General features: G+C 33.4%; 2 protein-coding genes across 3 annotated transcripts in view; both read left to right on the forward strand.

Moving 5' to 3' along the window:
• The first annotated feature begins 3,932 nt into the window (after positions 1–3,932).
• Rpn13 (regulatory particle non-ATPase 13) lies at positions 3,933–12,508 on the forward strand. Of its 2 annotated transcripts, none has more exons than XM_088229950.1 (6): positions 3,933–3,993; positions 4,179–4,516; positions 5,743–5,957; positions 6,985–7,190; positions 9,461–9,684; positions 12,143–12,508. In XM_088229950.1, the coding sequence occupies exons 2-6, from the start codon at positions 4,184–4,186 to the stop codon at positions 12,350–12,352; spliced, it is 1,188 nt and encodes a 395-aa protein (XP_088086076.1). In that variant the 5' UTR covers positions 3,933–3,993; positions 4,179–4,183; the 3' UTR covers positions 12,353–12,508. The 2 variants fall into 2 exon arrangements, with proteins under 2 accessions (XP_088086076.1, XP_088086077.1); XM_088229951.1 differs by having other exon boundaries at positions 6,988–7,190.
• A 2,382-nt stretch (positions 12,509–14,890) lies between these two features.
• Positions 14,891–25,191, forward strand: part of LOC148279448 (protein schnurri-like) — a 66,701-nt gene continuing 56,400 nt past the window's right edge. The window contains exon 1 of the mRNA XM_088229918.1: positions 14,891–15,299. Within this exon, the coding sequence (XP_088086044.1) occupies positions 15,257–15,299 (43 nt within the window). The 5' untranslated portion in view covers positions 14,891–15,256. The remainder of the gene's footprint in view (positions 15,300–25,191) is intronic.

Here is a 25,191-nt window from a genome sequence, read left to right on the forward strand (position 1 = left end):
GTTTTTGTTATTTTTCTCGAAAACACCAAAACAGGAGTTTGCTATCTTTGCTTCCAATGCCTTCAAATATATTATTTGTAAGGAGTTAAAAAAAAAACTCTTAACTCGTAATAATGTACTAATTATTTTTCTGGGATTAAAAAGTAATAATAGTTTGCGTCTTTGTTTTCGTAACATTCTGAAAATACATAAAATTAGATGTCCCTATTTTAATTTTAGTGCCGAGCTCATCAAATGATGATTCCATAACTGTAATCTGTCTATATCTATATATATAATCTTCTTTTATCTATATATGTGTATATATATATATATAAAAGGTAATGTTTGTACGTGTGTCTTCGACAGACTAAATAACTACTGGACCGATTAACGCGTGTTTTATTCCAAAATAAGCTTTGTCCTGGGCATGTTTATAACCAGGGCTGCATTCAACGAAAATGCATATCCAAAAAAATTGGGAGGATGCTATTTTTTTATGTATAAAGTTTGTATTTAAATGTTTACAAACAACAGTAGTTTTTTATGGATCCCAATCAGATTCTTTATGTTCCTTATAATTTCTACCCATCTATTTCTTTTTACTGGATTTTTAGTAAGGCTAAAATAGTATTAACTGATATTCAATACATTTTTGAAAATTATATTCCTACATTAAGAGCACCCCTGTTGGTAAAAAGAACAGAGTTTGACATTTACAAAAATAATTCTATGTTTGAATATGAATTATTTGAAGTTTTAGAATTCAATCAAACAAGTATCTAGGTACCTACAAACAAAGTAGGTACCTACTTACAAATGAAAAGTTAAACCATCTTTATTATGAAAGGTTTTTACACATTTCCACAATGCAATCAGGCGTTTTAATTTCAAGCCAAATGTCAAGCTCAGGTCAAAACCCGACTGGCGGTTAAAGAACGATTAAATACTCTTTGGGCAGGACTGTCTAAAAAAACAAAATTGGTTCAGTTTTTTAGGTACGCAAAACGGGACAATGAAACGTCGATTTTAATTAGGCATAAAAGGTCTGAGATGCACTTGTCTTTTTCTCACAGTATTGGGAAGGCATCTGCAAGACAGTGACAGAAAAGCAATATTCAAATACCTATTTATCAAAATTCCCTGTCACCGCATACACTCACAATTTATGTAATCCAAAACACAAAAATAACCATGTTTATGTCATAGAATTATAAATGTATTATAATTCTATGGTATATTATGTACATATATAATTTGAACTAAATACAATAATTGAACGTAGTTATGCAGAAAGCAGCCAGTCCACAATTTTGAAAAAATGAGATATTGATGTTTTCGGGTGCAGTAAGGTCAATTCTATGTCCTGCAAAAGCAGCTAGACCACTTTCATACAAAAAATTGTTTTAATCACCTTTTGAAAAAAAATTCCATCACAAAAACGGCATTTCTCAATTTGCAGAAAATACCTACAGCACTAGAAAAATCTTAACGAACTTTAAAAATTATTAAAACTGGTCAAACATATAATTAGATTCTTGTTTGTAATATAAAAAAAACTAATATATTCATTGTTTATCATTGGTCAAAGTCAAAAACAATCCAACCGTGGTGTACATTTGTTTATTCACTCATTTCACAAAGGTGCTATTATCTCAGTTTCACTTTTCTATGGCTGGCTGCTTTCTGCATAACTATGTTCAATTTATATCAATTTTTGGATTCTATTCATTTAATCTAAATACAAGTATGTACTCAAATCTACCAATAGCAAAGCATTGCCGGGTTCAGCTCGTATATTATAATTATGAGCCATCATTGAATATTTACAAAATAAACATCTATATTTTTTATTTAGCTTTATTATGTTTCTATGTTCATATTTATTTATTAATTTTTCTCAGATTATAAACAAGGCAATAGGCTATTATAATATGAGCTTTGGGTTTTGTTATCATTATTTCATTTTAATGTACACGTTCCTTGTTTTGGATTTATATCATAAAAAATAATTTATTCTTGTTAATGTATAATGAATAAAAAAATAGAGAGTTGCAAAATGTTTATTTTTTATTTTAATCAGAACTTTCTTTAATCATTAATTTATTTCAAATGAACTCCGTTTATCCAAACTCCAGTCATCTGGATTGCCAAATATCCTGGTCAGAAATCTATAAATATCCAGGTTATCAAAAAAAAAAAAAAAAGGAGATGTTATAATAACAAATAAAAAAGGGCATGTTTCTTCGTCAAAGCAATTAACTTTGCTGGACATGTTTAAGTAAGTTTTTATACGATAGCGTCTGGCACTTATTTGTCTAAATAATTAGAGTTTTGCTGTAGTCTCTTTTAAGTATACTATTTTCCAATTATGGGACCTCTTTTTTTTGTTAAGTTGGGATAAAATAAACATTTTATAAATTAATTTGCACGCGTTTACAATGCATACATTATAAATGTAAAGTGTAAATATAGAAAAAAAGGTAAAAACAATTATAAAAGTATATAATGAATCAAGGAGCTTCTCACCGTCATCCAGTCCTGACCCCTTTTAAAAACCTATCTCTTCTTCGCAAATATGCTTTACTCATCAACCTATTAGATGGCTTTACCAGAACATTGTACACTTTCGGAGCTACTCAAAGAAAGAACATTAAGTTTGGACAGTTCAGATGAAATTAAATAAGTGGTTAGTATTTCTATGAATATTATTTTTTAAATGGCTTTTTTAGCAAATAAGACTTGTTTCTGTTGTGATGATGTCAACTATACTTAGTGCAAAATATCTACTATAACCACCGAGGTATGATTAAATAGAGATATGCTATATAAAACAACATTTTGAAATTACATTACGAAAAATGAGCGTTGTTGCGTGAACATTTCCGTGCAAAATGCATAGTAGAGTAAAAAAAACTAACTCTCCATACCAGTTTACTGTAAATTCAAAGCTGTATGTCGTGCCTTTTTACGCTGCTTCACGTTTACTGACTACAAGTTAGGTTCTTGAACTTAAGTTGAATGGAACTCAAGACGGGTGCTTAGTTCTGCATTTAGTGTATACATGTATATCAATGACTACAAGAGAATTTTTTCAATTCAGAAAAGTGTATAATTTTGTGACATTATCATTTTGAACTGTTTAGTCTTAGAGTAGTTTATTCATGATGTGTATTGAATTGAAAGAAAACATTCATTTGTGTCTCAAAAAAAAGTTTTTAGTTATTAATCAATCAGTGAGTAAATATTATAATGATAAACAATTTTGACTACCTATTCTTTTTTCTGAAATATGTTATTGTGTTGCTTAAAATAATCTTGAACATATTATTTGACTATGCGTACAAAGGTAAAGTTTAATTAACCATCAATCAAAAGATAACAAACAAATTTAAAAGCAAAAGTCACTCAATGTGATTCGTTGAGATTTGCCACCAAATTCCATTTTTTAATTGTTTGTTTAGCGCTAATATAAAATAAATTATGTAAATGTCGTTTTTTGCGGAACTAAGAAACGGCTCAAAATTATATCTCACTCTCTTTTTTAAGTGTATTTTAAATAAAACTTTTCAATTGCATTTATTTACTTATAATTTTCACTATTTCAAAAAATAACACCACGAGTACCAGAGTCCTATTTCATCATCCAAAAATCTATTTCTTTATGTTTAGAGAAAAACGCAGAACACGTCAGTATCGAATGCAATCAGTGAGCCAAGTAAACATACTATTTTTGCTTCTATAAGCATGCTCATTTGAATGACTTGAATGAAAACTTTTTATTACGCACACATAAGCAAAGTTTATTGAAGATATGAATGGACTGTTCATGTTTTATAAAAAAAAATATCATCAGTTTTTGTAATCCCTTTAAACAAATATTTTTCTTACCCCGATTAAACTATCCGAGTAACTACTTTTTTAAGACGTTGGCAACATTAAAAAATATTTTTGACACAGCATCAGACCGCCATGAACTTGTAGTTTTCATTTTACTATTATCATTGTTTTGTGGTAAGCTAATGTTCAATTTTTATGATTTATTTAAAATATTAAACACTTTAAAAGTCTCCGAAAAGCTTTATAAAGTAATATGTGATTAAATTATGCTGCATATTTTCCAGCTTATGCTTCGTCTTTGAAAGTGGTAATGTATGCATAATTTCCAATGACTATTGTTTTATTTTACATATTTTCAGAAATCATGCCTTCCGGAGCCTTATTTGGGAGCAGTAGTGCCCTAGGGGGCGGCTCCGGTGGCTCCAAACACTTGGTAGAATTCCGAGCCGGAAGAATGAACCTAAAAGAAGACCGCATGATGCATCCCGATAACCGCAAAGGATTCTTATACGTTTATCAAAGTGACGACTCGTTAATGCACTTTTGTTGGAAAGATCGCACTTCGGGGACGGTGGAAGATGACCTTATAATTTTTCCCGACGATTGTGAATTTCTGAAGGTTAGCCAATGCACAACCGGTCGAGTTTATGTACTAAAATTCAAATCATCTTCAAGAAAATTATTTTTCTGGATGCAAGTAAGTACCTTTAAATCATGCGCTTAATTAAATCGTATCTTAAGTATTTTTGTTTTATTATTTATACATATTTGATATCATAGTGATCATCAATGAATTTTAGCATACTTAAAACTTCTTCACTCCTTGATTGGCCAATTTACTTTGCACATATCATATTAAAAGCAAATTCATCTTCACTCTCGATTAGTTCAAAGTTAATATACATTTAATTATGTCGCAAATTAAAATATCTATACATTATAAGTTGAATATAGGCAGTCAATGTGCAGAACTCTAGTATATTTTATCTAATGGGTACTAGGGCCCTTTTCGGGAGAAAAAAAAATAGGCGAAATATAATTATCAGCGAAGTTGTAAGGTGACATCTTAGGACACCTCCGAGAGATACCATATAGCCGCCTAGCACTTTCCCTCCTCTCAATAAACTACTGTTTGCACCTTTATAGTATCAACATTATTCAATTATAAATATTAAATTATAGTAAAAAAATATTTCCAAGAACCCTTCTCCCCTATTTTTACTTTTTATTCTCACTCACAATTTAGAGGGTTGTTTTATGTGGATCCACCTCATGGTGTAGTGGTCAGCGCGTTTGCCTACCATGCAAGAGGTCTCAGGTTTGATTCCCGGCATGGTTGACATGAAATATTTGTCTATCTATCTGTGTTTTACACTGGAATATTTCACGATCCCTGGACTGGCACCTGAAGCGTAAGACTGATTGATCATTTTACCTTCATGTAACAAAAAATGATCAAGATACATTGCAATTGGTGTACCAATGCAGTGCCCTATACACCATTAGGTGTGGAAAGAGAATGATGATGATTATATGGATCAAAAAACTGCAAGTCAGCTCGGGTAATACGCAAATTGGTTAAAGATGAAAAATTTTGAACATTTAATCTTGATCCATTTTTTTATTTTAATTCTGTCCGTCGTATTATTCTATCTCAAAATCTGGAAAAGTCCGCCATGATACTTTTAAGTTGACAGAGGATTCTAATAATAATCCATTTGTTTTCTGATTCATCCATTGAAAAAATTCATTCCAATTCAGAATCTGAAAGCGCGTATGTACAGTAATAAACGAAGACATATTTATTGTAAATTGCCGATGCCTGCAATTTCATAATAATTTTTTTCACTAATAATTTCATAACAAGTTTTTGGTTATAAACGGCAAGACACCCTTAAAATAAACCATGTCTCCTCTTTGTAGGAACCTAAAACTGATAAGGATGAAGAATGGTGTCGGAGAATTAATGAGGTTCTCAACAACCCACCAGCCGTGGGCAGCGGTAGGGGCGGAGGTGGTGGCGCTCCAGATGGAGAACTCCAGAATATCCTCAATAATATGTCCCAACAGCAACTGATGCAACTCTTTGGAGGAGTGGGACAAATAGGAGGTCTTTCTTCTTTATTAGGAACAATGAGGTACATTTTTGCTGTCTTTACCCTCAAGTTTATTTGTAATTTTTTGTGATTTCCTCAGAAAAGACATCATGAATTATATGTATTGAATGTTCTGATACACCAATATGTGTCAAGTGTTATCATATTTTTATCCTTTGTAATAATTTGAAAAAAAAAAAATTCATGTTAGGATATATAATTATTTCAGATTATTTAACGTATTTAGCCAAACATTTATTTATACTTTAAAAAAACCACTATTTATGCGAATAAATAATTTATTTTAACCTACTGATTCCGAGGTGACTAGCCAGTCAGTACAAATAATAATTTGTGGTTTTTGTGCAATGGTTAAGATTATACAAAATTTGGATCAATATCCTGAACATTGAAATTATTTTACAGTCAGAACCCATCAAAGTGTTTTATAACTTTATTTTTATTTCATCAAAATTATTTATTTGTAATGTGATTCTATCAAAACCATCAAACTAAGTGGATTTTAGTGTCAACTATTTATAATTCATAAATTAATAATATTAGTCATTTTAATTCAAATTAAAACTTTTTGTTTTTAACACTTTTTTATTACCGACCTGTTGTAAAGCTACACAAGGTTCCTTATCGAGGCACAATTTAGCTATGAATGTTATCATATTTTATCATTTTAAAGTGTCTACTAAATATAAACACAGAGATATTATAAGTCAAGTCTTCGTGTCATGTAGTATTTTGTTTTTGTGATGGTATGGAGTGAGGGATGAGGGAGGTTGTGTAGCTTCCAAACTAGTCTGTAAAATAATTTTTTAAATAAGTTGTTAAAAACGAAGTGTTTTTAACATTGTTAATTGAATCGGCATTCACTTCTTAACACTTCATTATAAATTATTATGAAAATAAAACTTTGTTATTTGTAAAATGTAAAATGTTTGCAAATTGTTTGTAAATGTTTTTAATTGTTTGTAATTTTGTTTTATATAAATGTTTGTAATTTTGTTTATTCTTTAGAGTGCTTTTGTTTTCAAAATACTTATCAAACAGTGTTTAGTAGGTCATCAACTGGTCAGAGTTCTCGCTCGAGTAGTGCGACTCCCACAGCCAGCCGCCCGCCCTCGGAGGCCCCCCGTGCCCCTGCGAGACCCCCCCGCGCCGCACCAGAGCCCCCTGCAGCCCTTACCCCTGCCGCCACCCCCGCACCCACCACCACAGCCACCCCCACCGTTGCCTCTACGGCACAACCCTCCACCACCAGAGGTAGACAAAAATATTTTTAGTTTTTTGTAAGATTTTTCTAGTGCTGTTGATGTTTTCCGCTAATTAAAAAATGCCCTTTTTGTAATCAAAACTATTTTCAGAAGGTGATTATTAGAGTTTTTTTTGTACGAAAGTGGCCTGGCTGTTTTCAGTAGAACATAGAATTGACCTTATTGCATCCGATAACACCAATATCTCATTTTTCCAAAATTGTGGACTGGCTGCTTTCTGCATAACTATATTCAAATGTTCAACACATTTTTCATAACAAGGATATTCCTCGTTGGGAACCAATGTCCAGAAATCTCGCCCAGAGCCTGACATTGCTTTCAGAAATACTTAGAGTAAGAATTTTATTTCCCAGTGAAATATGGTCCGTTTGAAACATCTCTGCAATTTTGTGGAACATTTCATAAAGTGTCATTAATATCCTTATTGAACGGATATCTAACTGATGAATTCGACCGACCGCTCAATTCCTTAGCCTTGTCGCGATTGACAGGCCTAATAGCTGCGATCAACTGATTAATAAATAATAATAAATTTTGACATTTTTTATAGCGCCGTTTTTGTGAGTAATCACTTCAAGGGCGCTGTACATTATACTTAAATTTAAAAAATAAGGTCTATCTACAGGCTAACTCTTAATTACTATTTACTAACAGACAAATCATGTAATACGAGTACTTCTAAAAATTACATCTATAAAGTAGCACTTTTCAAGTCAGGAAACGATTTCACAAATAAACAGGTTTTTTTTTTTTCTGAAAAGGGATTCTGTTGGCTACCGTTCTATAAGAAAATGGTGGATAAGAGTAGACAAAGTGTTTGTTCGTATGTACTTGAAACGAAATACAATTTCAATACTATAAGAGAGAGACAGTTGTATGAGGTGCAAACAAAATTAGGGAACAAAAGCATAACATGCCAACTACTCTTTGCTGTAAATTCGTCACTGCCTCCTGTTGTGACAAAAAAAATTGGTCTATATTAAATATGAATTTTAATTTATTGTAATAAAAATAAAATTATTTATAAAAATGTATAAATTCTAATTTAACTATCATTTATATAAATTATAATTTTAATTTATTATAGACATTTAATTTGATTATCATCTATATTAAATTAAAATTTTAATTTATTATAGACATTAATACTTGTAGATGGACATGTCAAGAGTAGGAATAATCGGCGTGCGTGCATGAGAAGATTTATGAATGTAGAGGAAGCGAGGTCTGTATGAAAAGACAGAGTGATATGACTTTCTATCCTCTCTGCCTACCCCTACAGAGAAACGGCGTGATGGTTTGTTTCTTTATAAAATAAAGTCATAGCTCAAAACCAAAGTACGATAATGAGCTTCCAAAAGTCCAATTCCACTGCGGAGACCACTAATCTTTATAGATTTGTTTTTTTTTTGCCTGATTTTGCAACATGATAAATTATATAAATATTTTTTTTTTCAAATTACGTAAATTAATCGGCTTGCGGCGCGTTCAAATTGCGCGGGAATATTTAAAAAATGTATTATTTTTTAAATGAAAATTGCTCCAAAAATTCTGAAATAAATTATGCGTACAAAAGAGAATGATTCTAAATCAACAAAATGCATCTAATGTGTGGAGTGCATCTGACTTTTGAAGATTCAATTATTAAATAAAACAATTGTAAAAGTTGTAAATATTGTAAATTATATTTAAGATAAAAAATATCCTTAACAAGGCTGTCCGATACATACGGCTATCTCTACTATAGGTCAATTTTTTTTAGATAAAACGATGGATAGAGAAACAAAAATACTATTGACAACTGCATAGGTTTTGGAGCATATTGTGTCATGTATTTGTGATGCAGTGTATTTTGTTCTGTAACAACAACCGTCTCCTTTACTTTACAAAATCAAAAAATCGAATCAAAACCATCTATTCATTTAAAATAAGTCAATAATTTACCGATTAATCACAATAAAACATACAAGAGAGTAACTTCTAGCCACCATTATTAAATAAAATAATAGTTTATCGTTGCAGCCTGGAAAGGTACCAAAAAAACATTTATTGCATATTATTCATAAATAAAAAAATGTCAAGAATGCTGTCTTTGTTTTAACACGCCTCATATATATATATATATATATACCCAAATTTGAGTTAGATAATATAAACACAAGGCAGTGAGTGGTGTTTTAACGCAGTTAAATATTTCATTACATAGGTAGGTATCTGGAAATAAAACACTTGTGAAAGAATGTTTTTGATTTCTTACAGCTGGACAGGCCATCCACCTGTCAGACTTGCAGAAGTATCTGTCCAGCCTAGCGTCCCCTCCCCCCGAAGAGAGCGTAGATCTGGCGGGGGTGATCTCCAGTGCTGAAGTACTGGCTGCAGCGGGGCCCCATGCCGCTGAGCTCCGGCCCCACCTGCCACAAGCTCCCCCCGACCAACAGCAGGATGATATAAAGACTACGCTGCTTTCACCGCAGTTCTCTCAGGTCAATATTTATTCTTTTTAATTAGTTCTGTAAATACCATGATCAAATTCATCATCTAGAGATTCAAAGGGCGCTGCATTCGTAAATCAAATACAGCGTGTTTCGAACATCTATTACATGAAGGTAGGTGATCGGTCCTACACTCCTGGTGCCAGTCCTGGATCAATGAAATATTGAAGTTTAAAAAAACCATTTAAATCAATATTTCACATTTACCCTGCCAGGAATTTAACACAGTATTTAATGCGCTAACCTCTACACAACAAGACGGACTTATATCCACTCGATTTCCTTATTCGAGGTTTTATACTGAGAGCAGCCATCCAGGTTTCTGGTTCTATTTCACACACAGAACTGTATTCTTCATCTGCCTGGGCACAGGGAAGTTTGTAAATACCTGCCTTTCTATATTATACTCAGTCGCTAGTATAAATTATTCTGACATATATTTTCATAGTAAATGGGGCACTGTAAGTTCAGGTGATTTTGGTTTTAACCCCCCTCCCCCCAGTTGCAATTGAAAATATATTTCATAATGCGCTTAGATAATACTGGGCAGCAAAAAATACTTTTTTTTGTCTCGGAAAGAAAAATATGTGATTCTCGTATAATTTTTTCTCCTGAATTCAAATATGACATCGGTTTCTCCCCTCCACACAAGGTTTCTTAGATACAGGCATTTATAATTTCAAACATTTGAATATTTTGTGCATCCTTAACTGCATGAAGACATTCAATCATTCTGACCTACCTAGAAAAAGTAACATTTTTAAATGCTTGCCAAGCTCCATTCTACAGTGGATTCAATATTTGTGGACCCACAATATTCCCTATTTAATTTTTGCATCACTCATTTTAGGAAACGTCTGTTTGAGGTACATGAAACTAGGAGTCTATTGGTACTCATGAGGGAAAAATCATGTTGACCAGTGTAATTATTATATTTTGTTAATAGTGGTTATATTAAAGTATGTATGTATTGCACAAAAGCACACTTTTTGTGAGGGAAAACATAATGCGGTGCAATATCTGTTTAGTTTTATCTAAGTAATAATTAAAACATGAATAATTTTCTTCTAAACATTTTAAGATATGTTATTATGATTTTATAATTAAGATGATTTTATTAAGATGATTTTTGAGATGATTTCGTATCCACTTGTTTGCTAATAATACTTTTAAACATCAACCAGTAGATACATAAAAAGTTGATATTACAAAAGTATTTAGTTTCATATGCTGACATTTAAGTTAAGTGTGTTTTAACAATCAATCATAAAAATTTCCATTTTACATTTATGCTGCTACTACTACTACTACCATCACGCCATTTCTCCATAGGGGTAGGCAGAGAGAATAGACCGCCACTCGTCTATCCTGGCATACATTCTTAGCTTCTTCCACATTCATACATCTTGTCATACGTGCCCTTCGATTCTGTCTGCTTTTGACATGACCAGACTTAAGATTTTGGTTTATCTGATCATGCCACGTCTTCCTTGGTCGTGCTCGTTTCACGTTACCTTACGTTATTTTCGCCATATAATCTTGTTTTATCATTCTTTTGTTGTCCATTCGTTCTACGTGACCAAACCATCTCAGAGACCCTTTCTTAATCTTATCAATTATACTTGACTCAGATTTACACTCGCCTAATTTCATCATTTGTAACCCTGTCATACATTGATTTCCCACACATTCGTCTAAGAGATCGCATTTCAACCGCATTCACTCGGCTTTTATTCTTCCTCTGCCAGTTCCATGTTTCACTTCCATACATAAGTGTTGGGACTAAAACTCCGTTGTGCACTGCCAGTTTAGCTTCGATTGACATATTCTTATTGGCTATTACTGTGCTTAGTGCTGCGTTCATTTTGTTGCTCGCATTCACTCTGCTTTCAACATCTTTTTCTACTCTTCCATCTCTTGAAAACAGACTTCCCAGACATACAAATTCTTCTACTTGTTCGAGATATTCGTTGTTTACATTTATTATGCAGTCTGTAACCTCACTATCCCTTTCAAATACCATCACTTTTGACTTACTTTCGTCCATTGCCAATTCGCCGCTCTCCAGGCATACATCATACATTCTAGATACTATTTGTTGCAAATCATCCTTGCTGCTTGCTAACAGAACTGCATCATCAGCATACAACAAGCAGCTTACTGAAAAATTATAAATGTTTGCTCCAATACCCATACATTCTATGTCTTTTATACAGTTGTCCATGTATAGATTAAACAACCATGGTGACATTACACATCCCTGTTTCACGCCTTTTGAGATCACAAACCAAGATGTAAATCCCCCATTAACTCTTACACACGCTGAACTCTCCTCATAGAGAGACGATACTGCACGTATAAGTTTATTGTTTACTCTATACTTGTCCAACGTATTTTATTTTATAATGTATAATTTTTGCTAACAATCAATCTTTTTTTTGGATTTCAGGCCATGTCATTATTTTCAAATGCAATTTCATCGGGACAACTTGGACCGATTATATCCCAATTTGGTTTGGGAAGTGAAGCGGTTGCAGCAGCGCAGAAGGGAGATATGAAAGCCTTCATCAAAGCCTTAGAAAATGAGGAAAAAAAAACTCAATCACAAGAGAAATCCAAAGACAAGGATGATGATGAAGATAGCATGGCTTTGGATTAGACCTGTTTATAAATTCGCTGTATTTCCATCACACAAACTGGAAAAAAATAATTCGCAGATTATTGCCGTTAAACAACCTAAAATGCTTTTTATTTGAAAAATCCGTGTGATAATATGTTTAGTAAAATGTTATTGAATAAATCTTTTCACTAAATATATCACTTTGCAATTATTTTCTATGGAATATATGCTTTATTTTTTATATCTTATTCCTATAAAACACGGATAGGTATTATTGGAAGTAAAAAAATACAATAAAAAATTTCTACTAAATCGTTATCTACATAATCAATTTGTTTTGTACACAACATGTCTTACATATGGCTTTTTGTTTAGTAAAGGGGCATTTTTCGTAAGTGTAAATCATGGTAGAGAACCTCCAACTGAATTCACCCATAATTTCACAGGACCTGAGGAAAATTTTCGTTTTTACATATACTCCTTCCCTTCTATTTGTTTTTTAATACAGGTAAGAGTAATAAGAGAGCAAAATAATAAGCTTGGTTAGTCAACCAAAGAAACCTGTAATATTATTTCCACAGAGTGGAGTTTGGGAGTTGTGTAGTTCAGTAAAAAAAATCACCTGCAGCAATTGCATCTACTCAAAAATCTGTCTAATTATCATAAATTTAGTCTTGGGAACTTCTCATAAGAAAAAAAAATTGTACCATGGTAACTAATTATTGCTGCGTCTTGATGTTTTTCAAATTTAAACCAGCAAAGTTTTTTTTCTCCACCCTACTGATTGCTGAATAAGGAACTTCAGCCCTAAGGGAAATTGGATACAATAAATGTTTTCTTGCGCGCGGTAAAAATTGGAGCATTGATTTGTATTGCAAAGTTTCCTGAAAATGTATGAAAAAAAAAATACAAACTACTTTGAACGACATCACTGGTTTATATAAATCAACTAATGATAAGAGAGTAAGATTTCCGATTTGCTGTCAATGAACCAATGGGCAGAACTAATCGAGAATAAGCGGAAGAGAATCTCTGACATCACACGCGGAGTTATTTCAGAAATTCAAAACTTTAAAGAAGCATTGCGCTGATATTACTATATTTAAAAATTGTAAAAAAAAATTTTTCGGCTTAGTTCAATAGTCTATTAACAAATAAAAAAAACACTGATCTTAACCTTTTCCTTACTAAGTATTCAAAAATTACACATGATCCGAACGGAGGGACCAAACGACTCCAGCGCCTACTTGTATAAGGCATCAGGAGAATAAAACGCTTGAAGCTTTTACAACCCTGCAATAATTTATTTATGTTTTTACATACACATATTTTACTTCGTGTATTTTATTCATTTTTGTTAGTTTGCCGAGTGCTAACGTACATATAGTGAAATAGACCCTTGTATTATTTACATTTTTTTTTAAAAATATTTAAAGAAAAACAAATTTGAAAATTTAACAAAAACAGGAAAATGCTTCTTTCTATTATTATCACGATTACAAAAAATATAGGGCTAATAGCTTTAATAAAACTTGAGTTATCGAATTAAAATCGGTCTATGGGGGATTCAAATCCCCCCTTCGGTCCGGGTAGGTTAATGAAAGTAATTTAATAATAAGAAATAGTCTGTCAAAAAAGGAAACTGAACCTGATGTAAACGCTAGCAACACCAAATTACATGTGACAAGATTACCATTTGCGGGGTTCTATTTTCGGTCGAATATAGGCATTCACTGTTAAAATAGAATAAGAAATATTCATTAAACGATGATTCCATTAGATATGACGAATATAGCTCCATTTTGAGCGTTGATAACGTAGTATCATCGGTGATACTGCAATACCGCACAACTATCAATGTGTTTTTTGGCAGGGGATCTTAAAAAGCGTTCTGTTAATATATTAATTGCGATTTTTATTAACAAAAAATACCACTGGAGAATCAGAAAAACTGTCATTATTTAGAGTAAAAATAGCTATAATTAAAAACTAACGGCCCAAGTCCCTGTAACGAATTTAATTCGACATGCAACTTCATTTGCGCAAATTATGTTTGTCATTCCCACGTAATTTTAAAATGTCGTGCGTTGGAGAATAATTAGGTAATCTTAATTTTGTACAGTAAAATACATTGTCGAAAACAAGTAAGAGGTTTTGGAAATTTGGAATTGAAGTACTAGTACATACTGACTAAGAAACTATTAGAAGCACAATTATATTCAGTGAAAAAAAAAACTCCTTTCTTATTTAAACGATATAGTTCCATATTTTGTCGGTATTACTGGGGTATTTCAGCACAAAAAATTCTCCAAATGATGTTATGGAAATCCTTAAACTTAAAAACCCCAGCTTCCTCATTATTTTCTAAAAAAAAGTTGTCATATTGTACATATAAATTTGTATGGCAGAAGCAGAGCATTCGTTTTACATTCACTTGCCACAATAAATAAAAAAAACTTTTATTACGACGCCGTTTTGTGTACTAGCAACCCAATAACAGTCTGCTAATTTACGAAGGTAAACGGAGATAGCCGACTTGACAATCGTTTTTACGTCGTACTACGAGCATCGACAAGTAGAGGGGAATGAGGTGGGGAGCAGGGACTTCGTGTGATTGTTGTGTCCGCGGTTCGTGCGTTAGTTAATATCATTTCACTTCGTATCAAATGGAACCTGCACGCGCGTTTATAAGTGATTTTTTGTTTATCACGCATTTTTTAAGCAACGTTTACAGTGGTATCGTGATGGATATGTCAAAATGTTTTATCAAATCTGTTGACATTTAAAAATGTCATCGTGTAGTGAAAAGAATGGAGTAGTTTTGTGTACGTACTTATCATTATTTCGCAAGATGTATGAATAACGGATTTAGGGTATCCCTATTGCCGACAGAGAAGCACTGTAACAAGTGCAGTGTGCGGGAAAGGGAGAGCTAGCTGGAATATGGCTCGCAGAAAAGGAATTTCCTCCAACACAAATAAATCTAGTAAGTACTGCGCTGTTTCTTCACCTGTGATATTAATTTATTATGTTATCATTATTCGTATGTATTGGCGGTGAATCTTGATTGACTAATTAGAAACAAACATTTTCCAGCAGGTGTTTTGAGAACTTACTGTTTTCCTTACTCGCTGTTTAAATGAATAATAAATATTTATTTATTCAATAGTTTTTTCGTTACTTAACAAAAAATAAAAGATTTAATAACTTTACTTAAATACTTACATACGTACATCATTATCAATGAACCTTTCATTTATTATTCAAACGATTGTGTAGATACAACTTAGGTATTCCAATAATAAATTATTTATTTCTTTGTCTGAAATTCACGTTTGTAAATAAGTATTATCACCATTATCGCGATAGGTTTTTTAAATACGTATATTTACGAGTTAATTAAAAAACCTTTTATTTAGTATTCATAAAGAGTGGATTTTAATTATAAACAGAAAAATGCGCGAAATATTTATTGGATTACCTTGATAAGTTAAGTTGACGTCACTACATACATTAATTACAATTCGATGACAATTAAAACATTACACTAAGTAAAGAATAAAATCGGCCGCATACGACATTCCAGCAAATCGTTGTTTGTGAGGGAAAAAATAATGATGATTCGCGGCGTGGAGTGCGCGCGGAGGGGGTATCGGAATGACAGAGATGCCGCGGGCGGGCGGAGCGGGGGACGGCGACGGCGAAGAGAGGTAGGAGGGGGAGGCTATCAGTAAACTTTGCCCAACATTCGGAGTGCGTCATCCCGATTCAAGAAAGTTAACCCGTTGCTGCCGCCTGATTACGTCACCGGAGTTAGCAAATTTAGTCCGTCTCTGGCCGTCCTTGCCTTTTTTCTTGTTTACATTTTTTAGCGAGAACGTGATTATATGCTCTGCCTGTTGACGACTAATTTTCTAAGTAAGCCGTCGGTCTTTCAAAGAAATGAAAATAAGTAATCGCCAACAATCCTCCGATGTCCATTATCTTAGCTCAACTAAATTACTTATTTTTATTCATAATATTTATGTACAAATTATAATATTGCGCAAAAGGAATATTGTATCCACTCATCTACTATTTACCAACCATCGGGTTATGTAAAAATAAAAATGACTTAGTGCCCCCTTTACGAGATTGTACTTTCGTTCATTTCAAATGAGATATAAATTATAGTAACGTTTGTCGTTTGAACTTATTATCGTTAGAAATCTTAATAATTTTTTTAAAAGCTTTGAAGATATCTATTTAATAGTAATAAAGAATAATGTCGAATCATCAAATTATTATTGAAAAAATAGATTATTTAAATATTCGCAATCTATTACAAAAGTCGATTTTATTCAAATCCTTAAATAAATATGTATATATGACAAAACAATTGAATTATTAATTAGAAAAAATGATCTGTATTGAATTTATAACGTATTATGTCCGATTAATATTGCTCTAAGACTTAACATAATATGCGACAACAACTACCCAATAGACCCGATAAATACAACGACGGAATATCTGTGTAGGTGATAACAAATTAGGCAAGATGTATCACAGGTATAACTATGCGTTCAAATTTTATTTGTACAACTATCTAAATAAATGCGTTACATTACTCAGAAAGCACAGGCGACGTTATTTAACCTGTGATCTTTTTGAGACTCAAATGCGGAACCCTCGTGCGGGAAGCGAGAAGCCACATGCCACATCTTGGCCATTTCAGCACGGGGGCACGGGCGCCTTATTCCTATTTCGTCACAGAATGCACGCTACTTGATATTTTTTTAATGGAAAATAGTAGCAAGCGAGCAGGTGTCGAGTCGAGTGTACAATGTACATAATATCAAGCTGTACTTATGTGCAAATCGCTGATAATAGTGGAAACTCTATTTCGGCTCTGGCACAGATAAATAAATAATATAAGTTACATTTAATATGTTGCGCCAGTAAAATATGAGATTGTTGGCGCATAATAATTCATTATCTAATCATTCGAGAGCGGTTCGTGATAATAGCGAAAATTGGCGGTACACCTAACTACATAATATTTATAATATGTACATCTAGCCACGAGCCAACTTTCGCCATCTCTTTGTCCACTCAAGAAAATTCACTCAAATTTCGTATTTAAATTAAATTCGCAATACTGAAGTAATTCACGAATCAATATCTTTCTTCACATCAAACGGTAGTATTTATAATACGGAAATCTGCGGATTACGTTAGAATTCATTATTAATTCTGCGTATTTTTTGTCGACGTACTTGGCATATTATTACAATGAGCCAATTTCTGTTTTGCCGTCGCCATACATATTTCATTATAACGCGATTAGTCATAATCGAGTCGAGATAAAATTACCCACGTCAGTAAACATATTTTGTAGGAAATTGTATAATAATTATTATGTTGCTAAAAGTCAATTCTTATCATAAACGAGATAGCTTTTTCACAATATTCCTCTACCGAGCTGTGATTAAAATAATGAATTTAGGGATTTATCCGGCGGCGTTTAAAGTTCATTATTATTTATCTTTGTTTTTGAGAATGATTTTAAAATATATAATAGGTTTGGAAATGTAGTAATAAAGGAATGTCATTTTTAAATTAAACCCCATTTGTTTATTCGACTAATTCATAAGATTTCCGACTGCTCAGTTTTCCGATGAACTAAAGACAACCGAATGGTTGATCAGTGGTGTTCACCGAACAGTTGGATGTTTACAAACGGTGTTGGTCCACCATAGTAAAAAGACCTGTCTGTGTATGTAGCTGTAAGTAGTACCCACTGTACCCAGATAGATGAGGGGATACACTGCGTATTGTAATGTAGATCGGTGTTGGATACACACGGTCTACTACTACATCTATCTTGTCAAACTCGAAAATGTTCTCCTTTCGAATGTGTAATTCCTTGTGGCGACAGTCAGTCGCGCCTCGCGCCGGCAGCCAGCGGCGGCGCGAGGCGCGCTGCGGCGGCGTGCGGCGTGCGGCGCGGCGTGCGGCGGTGTCGGCCGAGTGGGAACACTGGGAACTCGGCACCGGGCGGAGAGCTATTTCGGCTGATGCTGCGACGCGCCGCGGCGCGCGGGCGGCGGGGGAGGCGGGGCTGGGGAATCCTCCTGGCGCCAGACCGCCGCCCGGTGTCTGAGCGCTCCGTCTCGCTCGCCCGCCCGCGCGGACACCTGCGCCCCTCTCCGTCCCCCGGCCGCTAGACGCTGCCGCTGTGCCGCTGACTGCGACTGGCGGGCTAGCGAACTAGCGAGGCGAGCCCGTCCGCAGCGAGAGTCTAGCTTTGCCGGCCTTCGTCTACCGCGTACCTTCGCCGAAAATAACCTTTTTGCTAAATACTTATCTTCGCCGACGCGTGTCGATCGGTCCGGACCGGGCTAGGAGATCCGAGCCGACGAGGATAGTTTTATGGGTATGCGGTTAGCAAAATCACACCACCGATAAGCGAAGGAAAAGTAATAAATACTGGTCATTTTTGTACATTGGAAGAGATTATGACATTTTTCTCACGATTACGTATAAATACTGAAATACTGTTTATTTATAGTCTTTGTCCGGATCGTCGTTTAATAACGTATTGAAGCGCAATTCACGATGGTCTTTGATAACCAGGATGAATGAGCAACGCGTTTTTATTAATTTATCGAGATTTCCTAAATTAGAGGTCAATACAATACAATATTTCAATAAGAAATATATTCCGTGGAACCTTCCATTTCGATGTACGAGGTACCAGTTAGGTACCTATCTTGACCAAGCACCGACTGTTAACATTAACATTTTGTCTAGGCACTCGTAACTCCTTCCGGGAATGTTTTTTTTGTTCTTCAAAAAAAGATTTGAAAAAGTAAATTAAATAAATTTGATTGAATAATATACATGCGCAAACTTTAAATAGCGTTACGAGAGTGTTAATAATGAGGTTTTACCTATGTCTAATTTTATTGATTTAGTGATGAGTAGATGACCAGTGTGGCTGGTGTTTTGTTCAATTTACTTTTCAAACGGAAAATAAATATAAAATTAAATGATGAAAAACAATTAAATTAAAATAAGTAGGTACTTTATATAAGAAGGCACTACTATATTACTATTAATATCATAATAAAATATTTCTCGGCATTATTATCGGATACTTTATACATATAGCCTCATTCGCACAAAAATCACCCCAAGGGTTCTAGCCAATGTATACTTGCGTAGGAATACGTTTAAAAGTACTTACTCACAAAATATGTTTTGTATATGTATTTATTTTTGATAATTTATTTAAGATGAAAAAGAATAAAATAAAGACAAATATTAAATTAAATTTTAACTACACATACATAAATAAATACAAGAGCATTGAATAATTTAACTTGCGAACAACCTAGGACTAACAGAAAACGAAACAGTTTTGTGTACCTATACAGCAATAATTTTTTACAATTCACTTTCTAATGACCTAAAAAATATACAAAACATATACGTTCTTAAAAAACACCTAAATAAAACAGTTCTTACAGCCCGTGTTACGAGTGATATGTGATGTTTTTATTTTTTTTATTTACTTTTTATCAAAATTATTGTGTTATAATATATAATATCCCCTCATACCAGCACTTTTGCTGATTGGGAATATTTCGTACTAATAAAATATGTAATGTAATGTAATATGTAAAGTTAAAAAAAACCTTGTCATAAATAAATAAATCTAAATAAATAAAATCATATATAGTACTACAATTATTCATAAAACTTAATACAGTACATCTCTTTAAATATGTATGATAATTGATTGATAAAATGTATTTAAATTCTGCGGATAATTCTAATTAATACCTGTTTAAATTAAGTTTACATTAATAGGAGAGCGAAACGCCATTTTTTGTATTCTAACGAATACTTGCATATTATCAATAATTATTTATAATACATTTATTTTGCTTGTTAGTTGTTACGATGCTTTATATGACCAAAAACCTTATTGTTTACTTGTGAAAGGTTACGTTAGTGGAAACTTTTTTGTAGATACCGTTATTTGATATCAAGCCCCCGAATTGATAAGATCGCGTTGTAAATTATCGATGTCTCGATACACTCGTGTACATAATATGTACTCATACTGCACGTGCATCCCGATAGTTTATCGCACCCACTTCGATAGGCCATTTCTATCCACGCCGATTTGCATAACAAGGCGTCGTAAGCTGCAAGTATACCACAACTGCACAACTATAATGACAGCCTCACGTGAACATTCCGTTCGCCCTGTGTCATACTTCATACTGTAATACTATACATAGCACACAGTACACAGTACACACGTATAACGTGCTAGTTTAGTCCCAGTCTGTGCGGAGACTGTCCGTTTGCGTAACTACTGACTGCTAATAATGGATCTTCGCGCAACTGTGCTTGGATTCCCCGTAACTGTTAAATGAGAAATACTGAAACGTTTCGAGTCATTGTTTTCGAGATATCAATGTATAGGTGATATCAGGTAGGCATTGTTTATTAGAAATACTCCAGTTGCTGCAAAGCCGCCTCAAGTCCATAAACCTCTCAGCTACTGCAAAAACTCTCCAGACGATTTGTTTCACAGTTCAGAAGTTCTTTGTTTCAGGTCCCGACTAGCTAGAAAATTCCTGTGTTTAGGCAGGACATTATTTTTTTCACGAAATGATGCTTAAACATTTCAAATCAATAACAATATCTAAAATTAAAAATTGAAAAATAAACATAAATTAGAAAACATACCGATTATAATAAAAATTGAAGCATAAATATACATTTTTTATTTTTTTAATAAAAATAAATATTTGCGTTCTTAAGATTTACCCAAATATTTAATTTTAAGGGCCATTTTCAACGAGTTGTAAATTACTCACTATTAGAAAATGGGAATCGAGTTGGGGTAGAGTGGGATTCGAACCACAGACCTTTGGTCCGTAAGTCCGAGACACTAGCCACCAATAAAAAAATGAAACATTAATGTAAATACTAATAACAATGAGAAAATTAAAACAAATATAAATTACAAAACATAAAAATAGTAAATTAAAAAGAACAAGCAGATATTAGAAAATTAAAACTGATACAATTTTTAGTCATAGAAATAATTTAGTTTAGATACTGCATGCACCTCAGAGTGATAATTCGCTCCCGCTTATAGAGATGCCCTTTCGCTTTATTGCATAGAATAATGGCGTTCCAAATTTTTGGCTTAACAACAAAGTGTGACGGACGGTTTCGTTTTGCGCTTGCAATTCTCGACTTGAGCACCTACGGCCCGTTGTATTGCCGTAAACTGTAGCTAACCGTATGGGCGACTCTATAAGCCTGTGGCGTATTATTACTCTGAGGTATAAACCATCTAAAATAGTTCCAAGATAAGTGAATAAATTTGGTTGTGATTGCATATATTTTCTATACCGGAGAATAATTAAAATAATTTTTACTTTTGCATAATGTGAACAACGTTTATCACTCTGATAAAATGTAACAAACGGTATCTAATCTAAAAACGTGATAAATTCAATAATATCCGATAGTCAAATTTGAATAAACCGCTTTTGATATTTACGATTTTTTTTTACCTGTTATTATTACAAAAAAAGTATTTTTTTATGTATAGGAGTGTTAAAATAACGCAAAGAGAAGCAAAATGAAAAATGCCACCACAAAATCTTCGATGTATCAATAATCCATAGTCTCATCGCTCTCTTAACACTAGAGTACCCACGCTTAAAATTTTAGCTCAATGCTCGCGTGGCCTACTATAGTAGGCCAAAATAGTGTAAGATTATTTTTTTTAAATAAAAAAGTTGCTAATCTTAAAATATGTTTTTATTTAAAGGTAAAAAACACAACGTAATGTTTTAAGATAGATAAAAAATAAAAATAACCCCCAATTCTAGGAGCACGGTTCAAAAACAGTTGTTTTAGATTTCGTAAGTTCCTCGCCATTTTGTTTCCCTAAAATAAAATAAAAAAATATATTTAACCAAAAACTGTCTAAGATACCGTATAATTCAATCGTTTTGTTAAACAACAATATAACTTCAATGCTCGCGTGGACAACTATGGTAGTCCTTACGATTTGACGCCAAATTGAAGTGTCTCGTCTGTGTGGCACTGATTCTTAAGGTAGATTTGTACTTAAAGAATATTGGACGCTTTTCTCGCAAATTTCTGTAGGTAAAAAAATATCGATAAAAGTGTGACCCAGGGGTGCTATTCTGAACCACTCTCGCGGCACGAGAAAACAGTTTTTATTTACATACAAAATACACGAGATAATACGGCCGCAAGAGCGTTTGGAATACTACCCCTGGGGTTCTATTCTGAATATTCTCTACCCCCTACCGAGTGATTAATTTGGAGTTTTTATTTTTTGCGTGCGTTTACACTTTGCTTCATATCTGGCCACACTGATGATTATACGTCAAATGAGTATAAACACGTGAAATCAAACATGAACCCCGAGGGGGTGAAATCCAGTCTTTTGTCTATGAACATTTGGACAAACTCAAATATTGTAATGAAACCAACTGGTTCAAGAAGAAGTTTAAAAAATGAAAAATTGTTTTCAGGCGTATGTGAAATAATTCAGTCAGATGAATCTCTTCGCAATAATAAAGGTTTCAGCTCTTTAACTTCACTAAAATCAACAGATGGAAGAATTGAAGAAATATGGATGTTCAAACATAGGCAAAATGGTGAATGTTACACAGTGTGTAAAGTGGCCACTTAAACCAGCCAATGACAGGTCATAAGCCCTGTAAATGCCTTGACTTCCATATTCCCTTATTTAAGGTATTCTCCATCCCTGTTGTAATTTGTTAATGTTGATTTTCATTTAGAACATTATTGCGACCTAAAGCATTACCCAAAACACAATTAGGGTGAATTGACCAAATCGTTTTGTTTTTTTCTGGTTTTAACCCTTTGACTTTCAAGCAGTTTTTTAAGAATCTAATCAGAAATAGTAATATTTAACCCCTAGAGTGCTAAACAACGATATATCGTTGTCCTTAATCCGGGTCATAAAATTCTAACAAGATTGTTGCTGACGTCATAATCCCCAAAAGGGTAAATGAATACAGGAACTGCTTGTTTCACTAACTTGTCCGCCAGTGGTATAAAACATTAAAAAAAATAAAGATAACTTATGCGACGGGCTATTATTTAGTTAGTTTCGTTTCATTTTTAAGGAAGTAAAACTATTAATTTATATCCGCCTCGTGGTGTAATTGTTATCGTGTATGTTCCCTGTTTGATTCAATTAGGGTTTGAATGATTCTTTAATGAAAAAAGTGTTTTATTTATATTTCCTACGGTTACCTGACTGATCATCTTAATTTACCGTAAAAAATTGTTGGTGAAATTTACTCGCGCTCTTGCGTAAGAGAAAAAGTCGTTTTTCGAAATTATTATGGATGGAGATTGAAAAGTAGGTGTTTAAAAATATGAACTTACAGTACTTATACTTATTTTTTAACAATTGTTTATTTAAAAAAACGTTTGAGTTCTTATTATTTATTTAACTCAAATCAACAGATGGCAGAATTGAATAAACATGGATGTTCAAACATAGGCAAAATGGTAAATGTTACACAGTGTGTAAATTGGCCACTTAAACCAGCCAATGACAGGTCATAAGCCCTGTAAATGCCTAGACTTACATATTTCCTTCTCTTAAAAGTTCTCCATCTCTACTGTAATTAGTTAAATATACGAAAATGTCTATAATGTATTACGAAACTCGCCCGTTATTTAGAATCGTAAAATTCCTGGTATTACTTAATCTCATTTTGCTTCCCAGCAAATTGTTTCAAATTTCTCGGAAATTCAGAACAATATTGGAGGATTTGTATGCCTCCTTGCCCGTCTCTCTACTCTCTACCTACACGTTGATATCATCACGACCTAAATCACAAAGCCGGGGTTCTGGTTCTAGGAACAATAAGCCGAGGTTATTGGGTTCTTGTGACGTGCGTGTCCCCTTGTATCTATAATATCTAATTGCTGAATATCTATAAATAGTCATACTGTTGTCCGATGGTGTGTAGGGCACTATATGAAGAGAAGGTGATAAGCCTTACGTTTCAGGTGCCAGTCTGCAGTGTAGAACCACCTTTTTAATCAATATTTCATGTCGACCTTCCCAGGAATCAAACATGGCAGGCGAACGCGCCAAAAACTACATTACAAGGCGGAATTATCTTCACTCGATTTCCACATTTCGGATTTTTACCAGAAAGCAGCCATCGAGTCCAAAGCGCTCGTCCTGGATTCTGGTTCTATTTCACACGCGAAACTGTATTTTTAATCCGCCCGGACACTGAGATGCTATTTAAATACCCTCCCAAAAATCTTCATCAACTTCTTAAGCGGTGTTTTAGATTATTTTAACGTTTTTACCCAAATATTTTTTCAAACCGCAAAGTGCCAGTTGCACCAAAAAAAGTTTAAAGGTAAATAATTTATGCGTTTTTGTCAAAATGGGCTCGTTATCTTATTTTTTTCACAAAACCAATTTCATCCATTTTGACAAAAGGCAAAAATCGTCTGACATAACTTTTTTAAACATTACTTCTTGTCGTGCAACTGTTCCTAGCTTAGGTAGTAACATAGTAAGACGAGTATTTACATCACCCATAAGGTCAATATTTTTAGGAGCGAGTAAATTGCATAAAAATGCGTATTTCAATTACTATTCATAATTTGGTGTTTAGAATTTAAAATGTTTAGTACTTAATCTAAAAAAAAATAATCAACCAGACAGAGGCGATAAATCGTCAAACACCCCTTTCATTGCATACACACCTCGTGCCCTCTGCATTCATACATCTTCTCGTGTACGCACCCCGATTATTTCTACTTTT

This window comes from Micrasema longulum, unplaced genomic scaffold (assembly GCF_059751315.1).
Source record: "Micrasema longulum isolate JH-2025_06_02 unplaced genomic scaffold, ASM5975131v1 h1tg000724l, whole genome shotgun sequence".
NCBI classification, from domain to species: Eukaryota; Metazoa; Arthropoda; class Insecta; order Trichoptera; family Brachycentridae; genus Micrasema; species Micrasema longulum.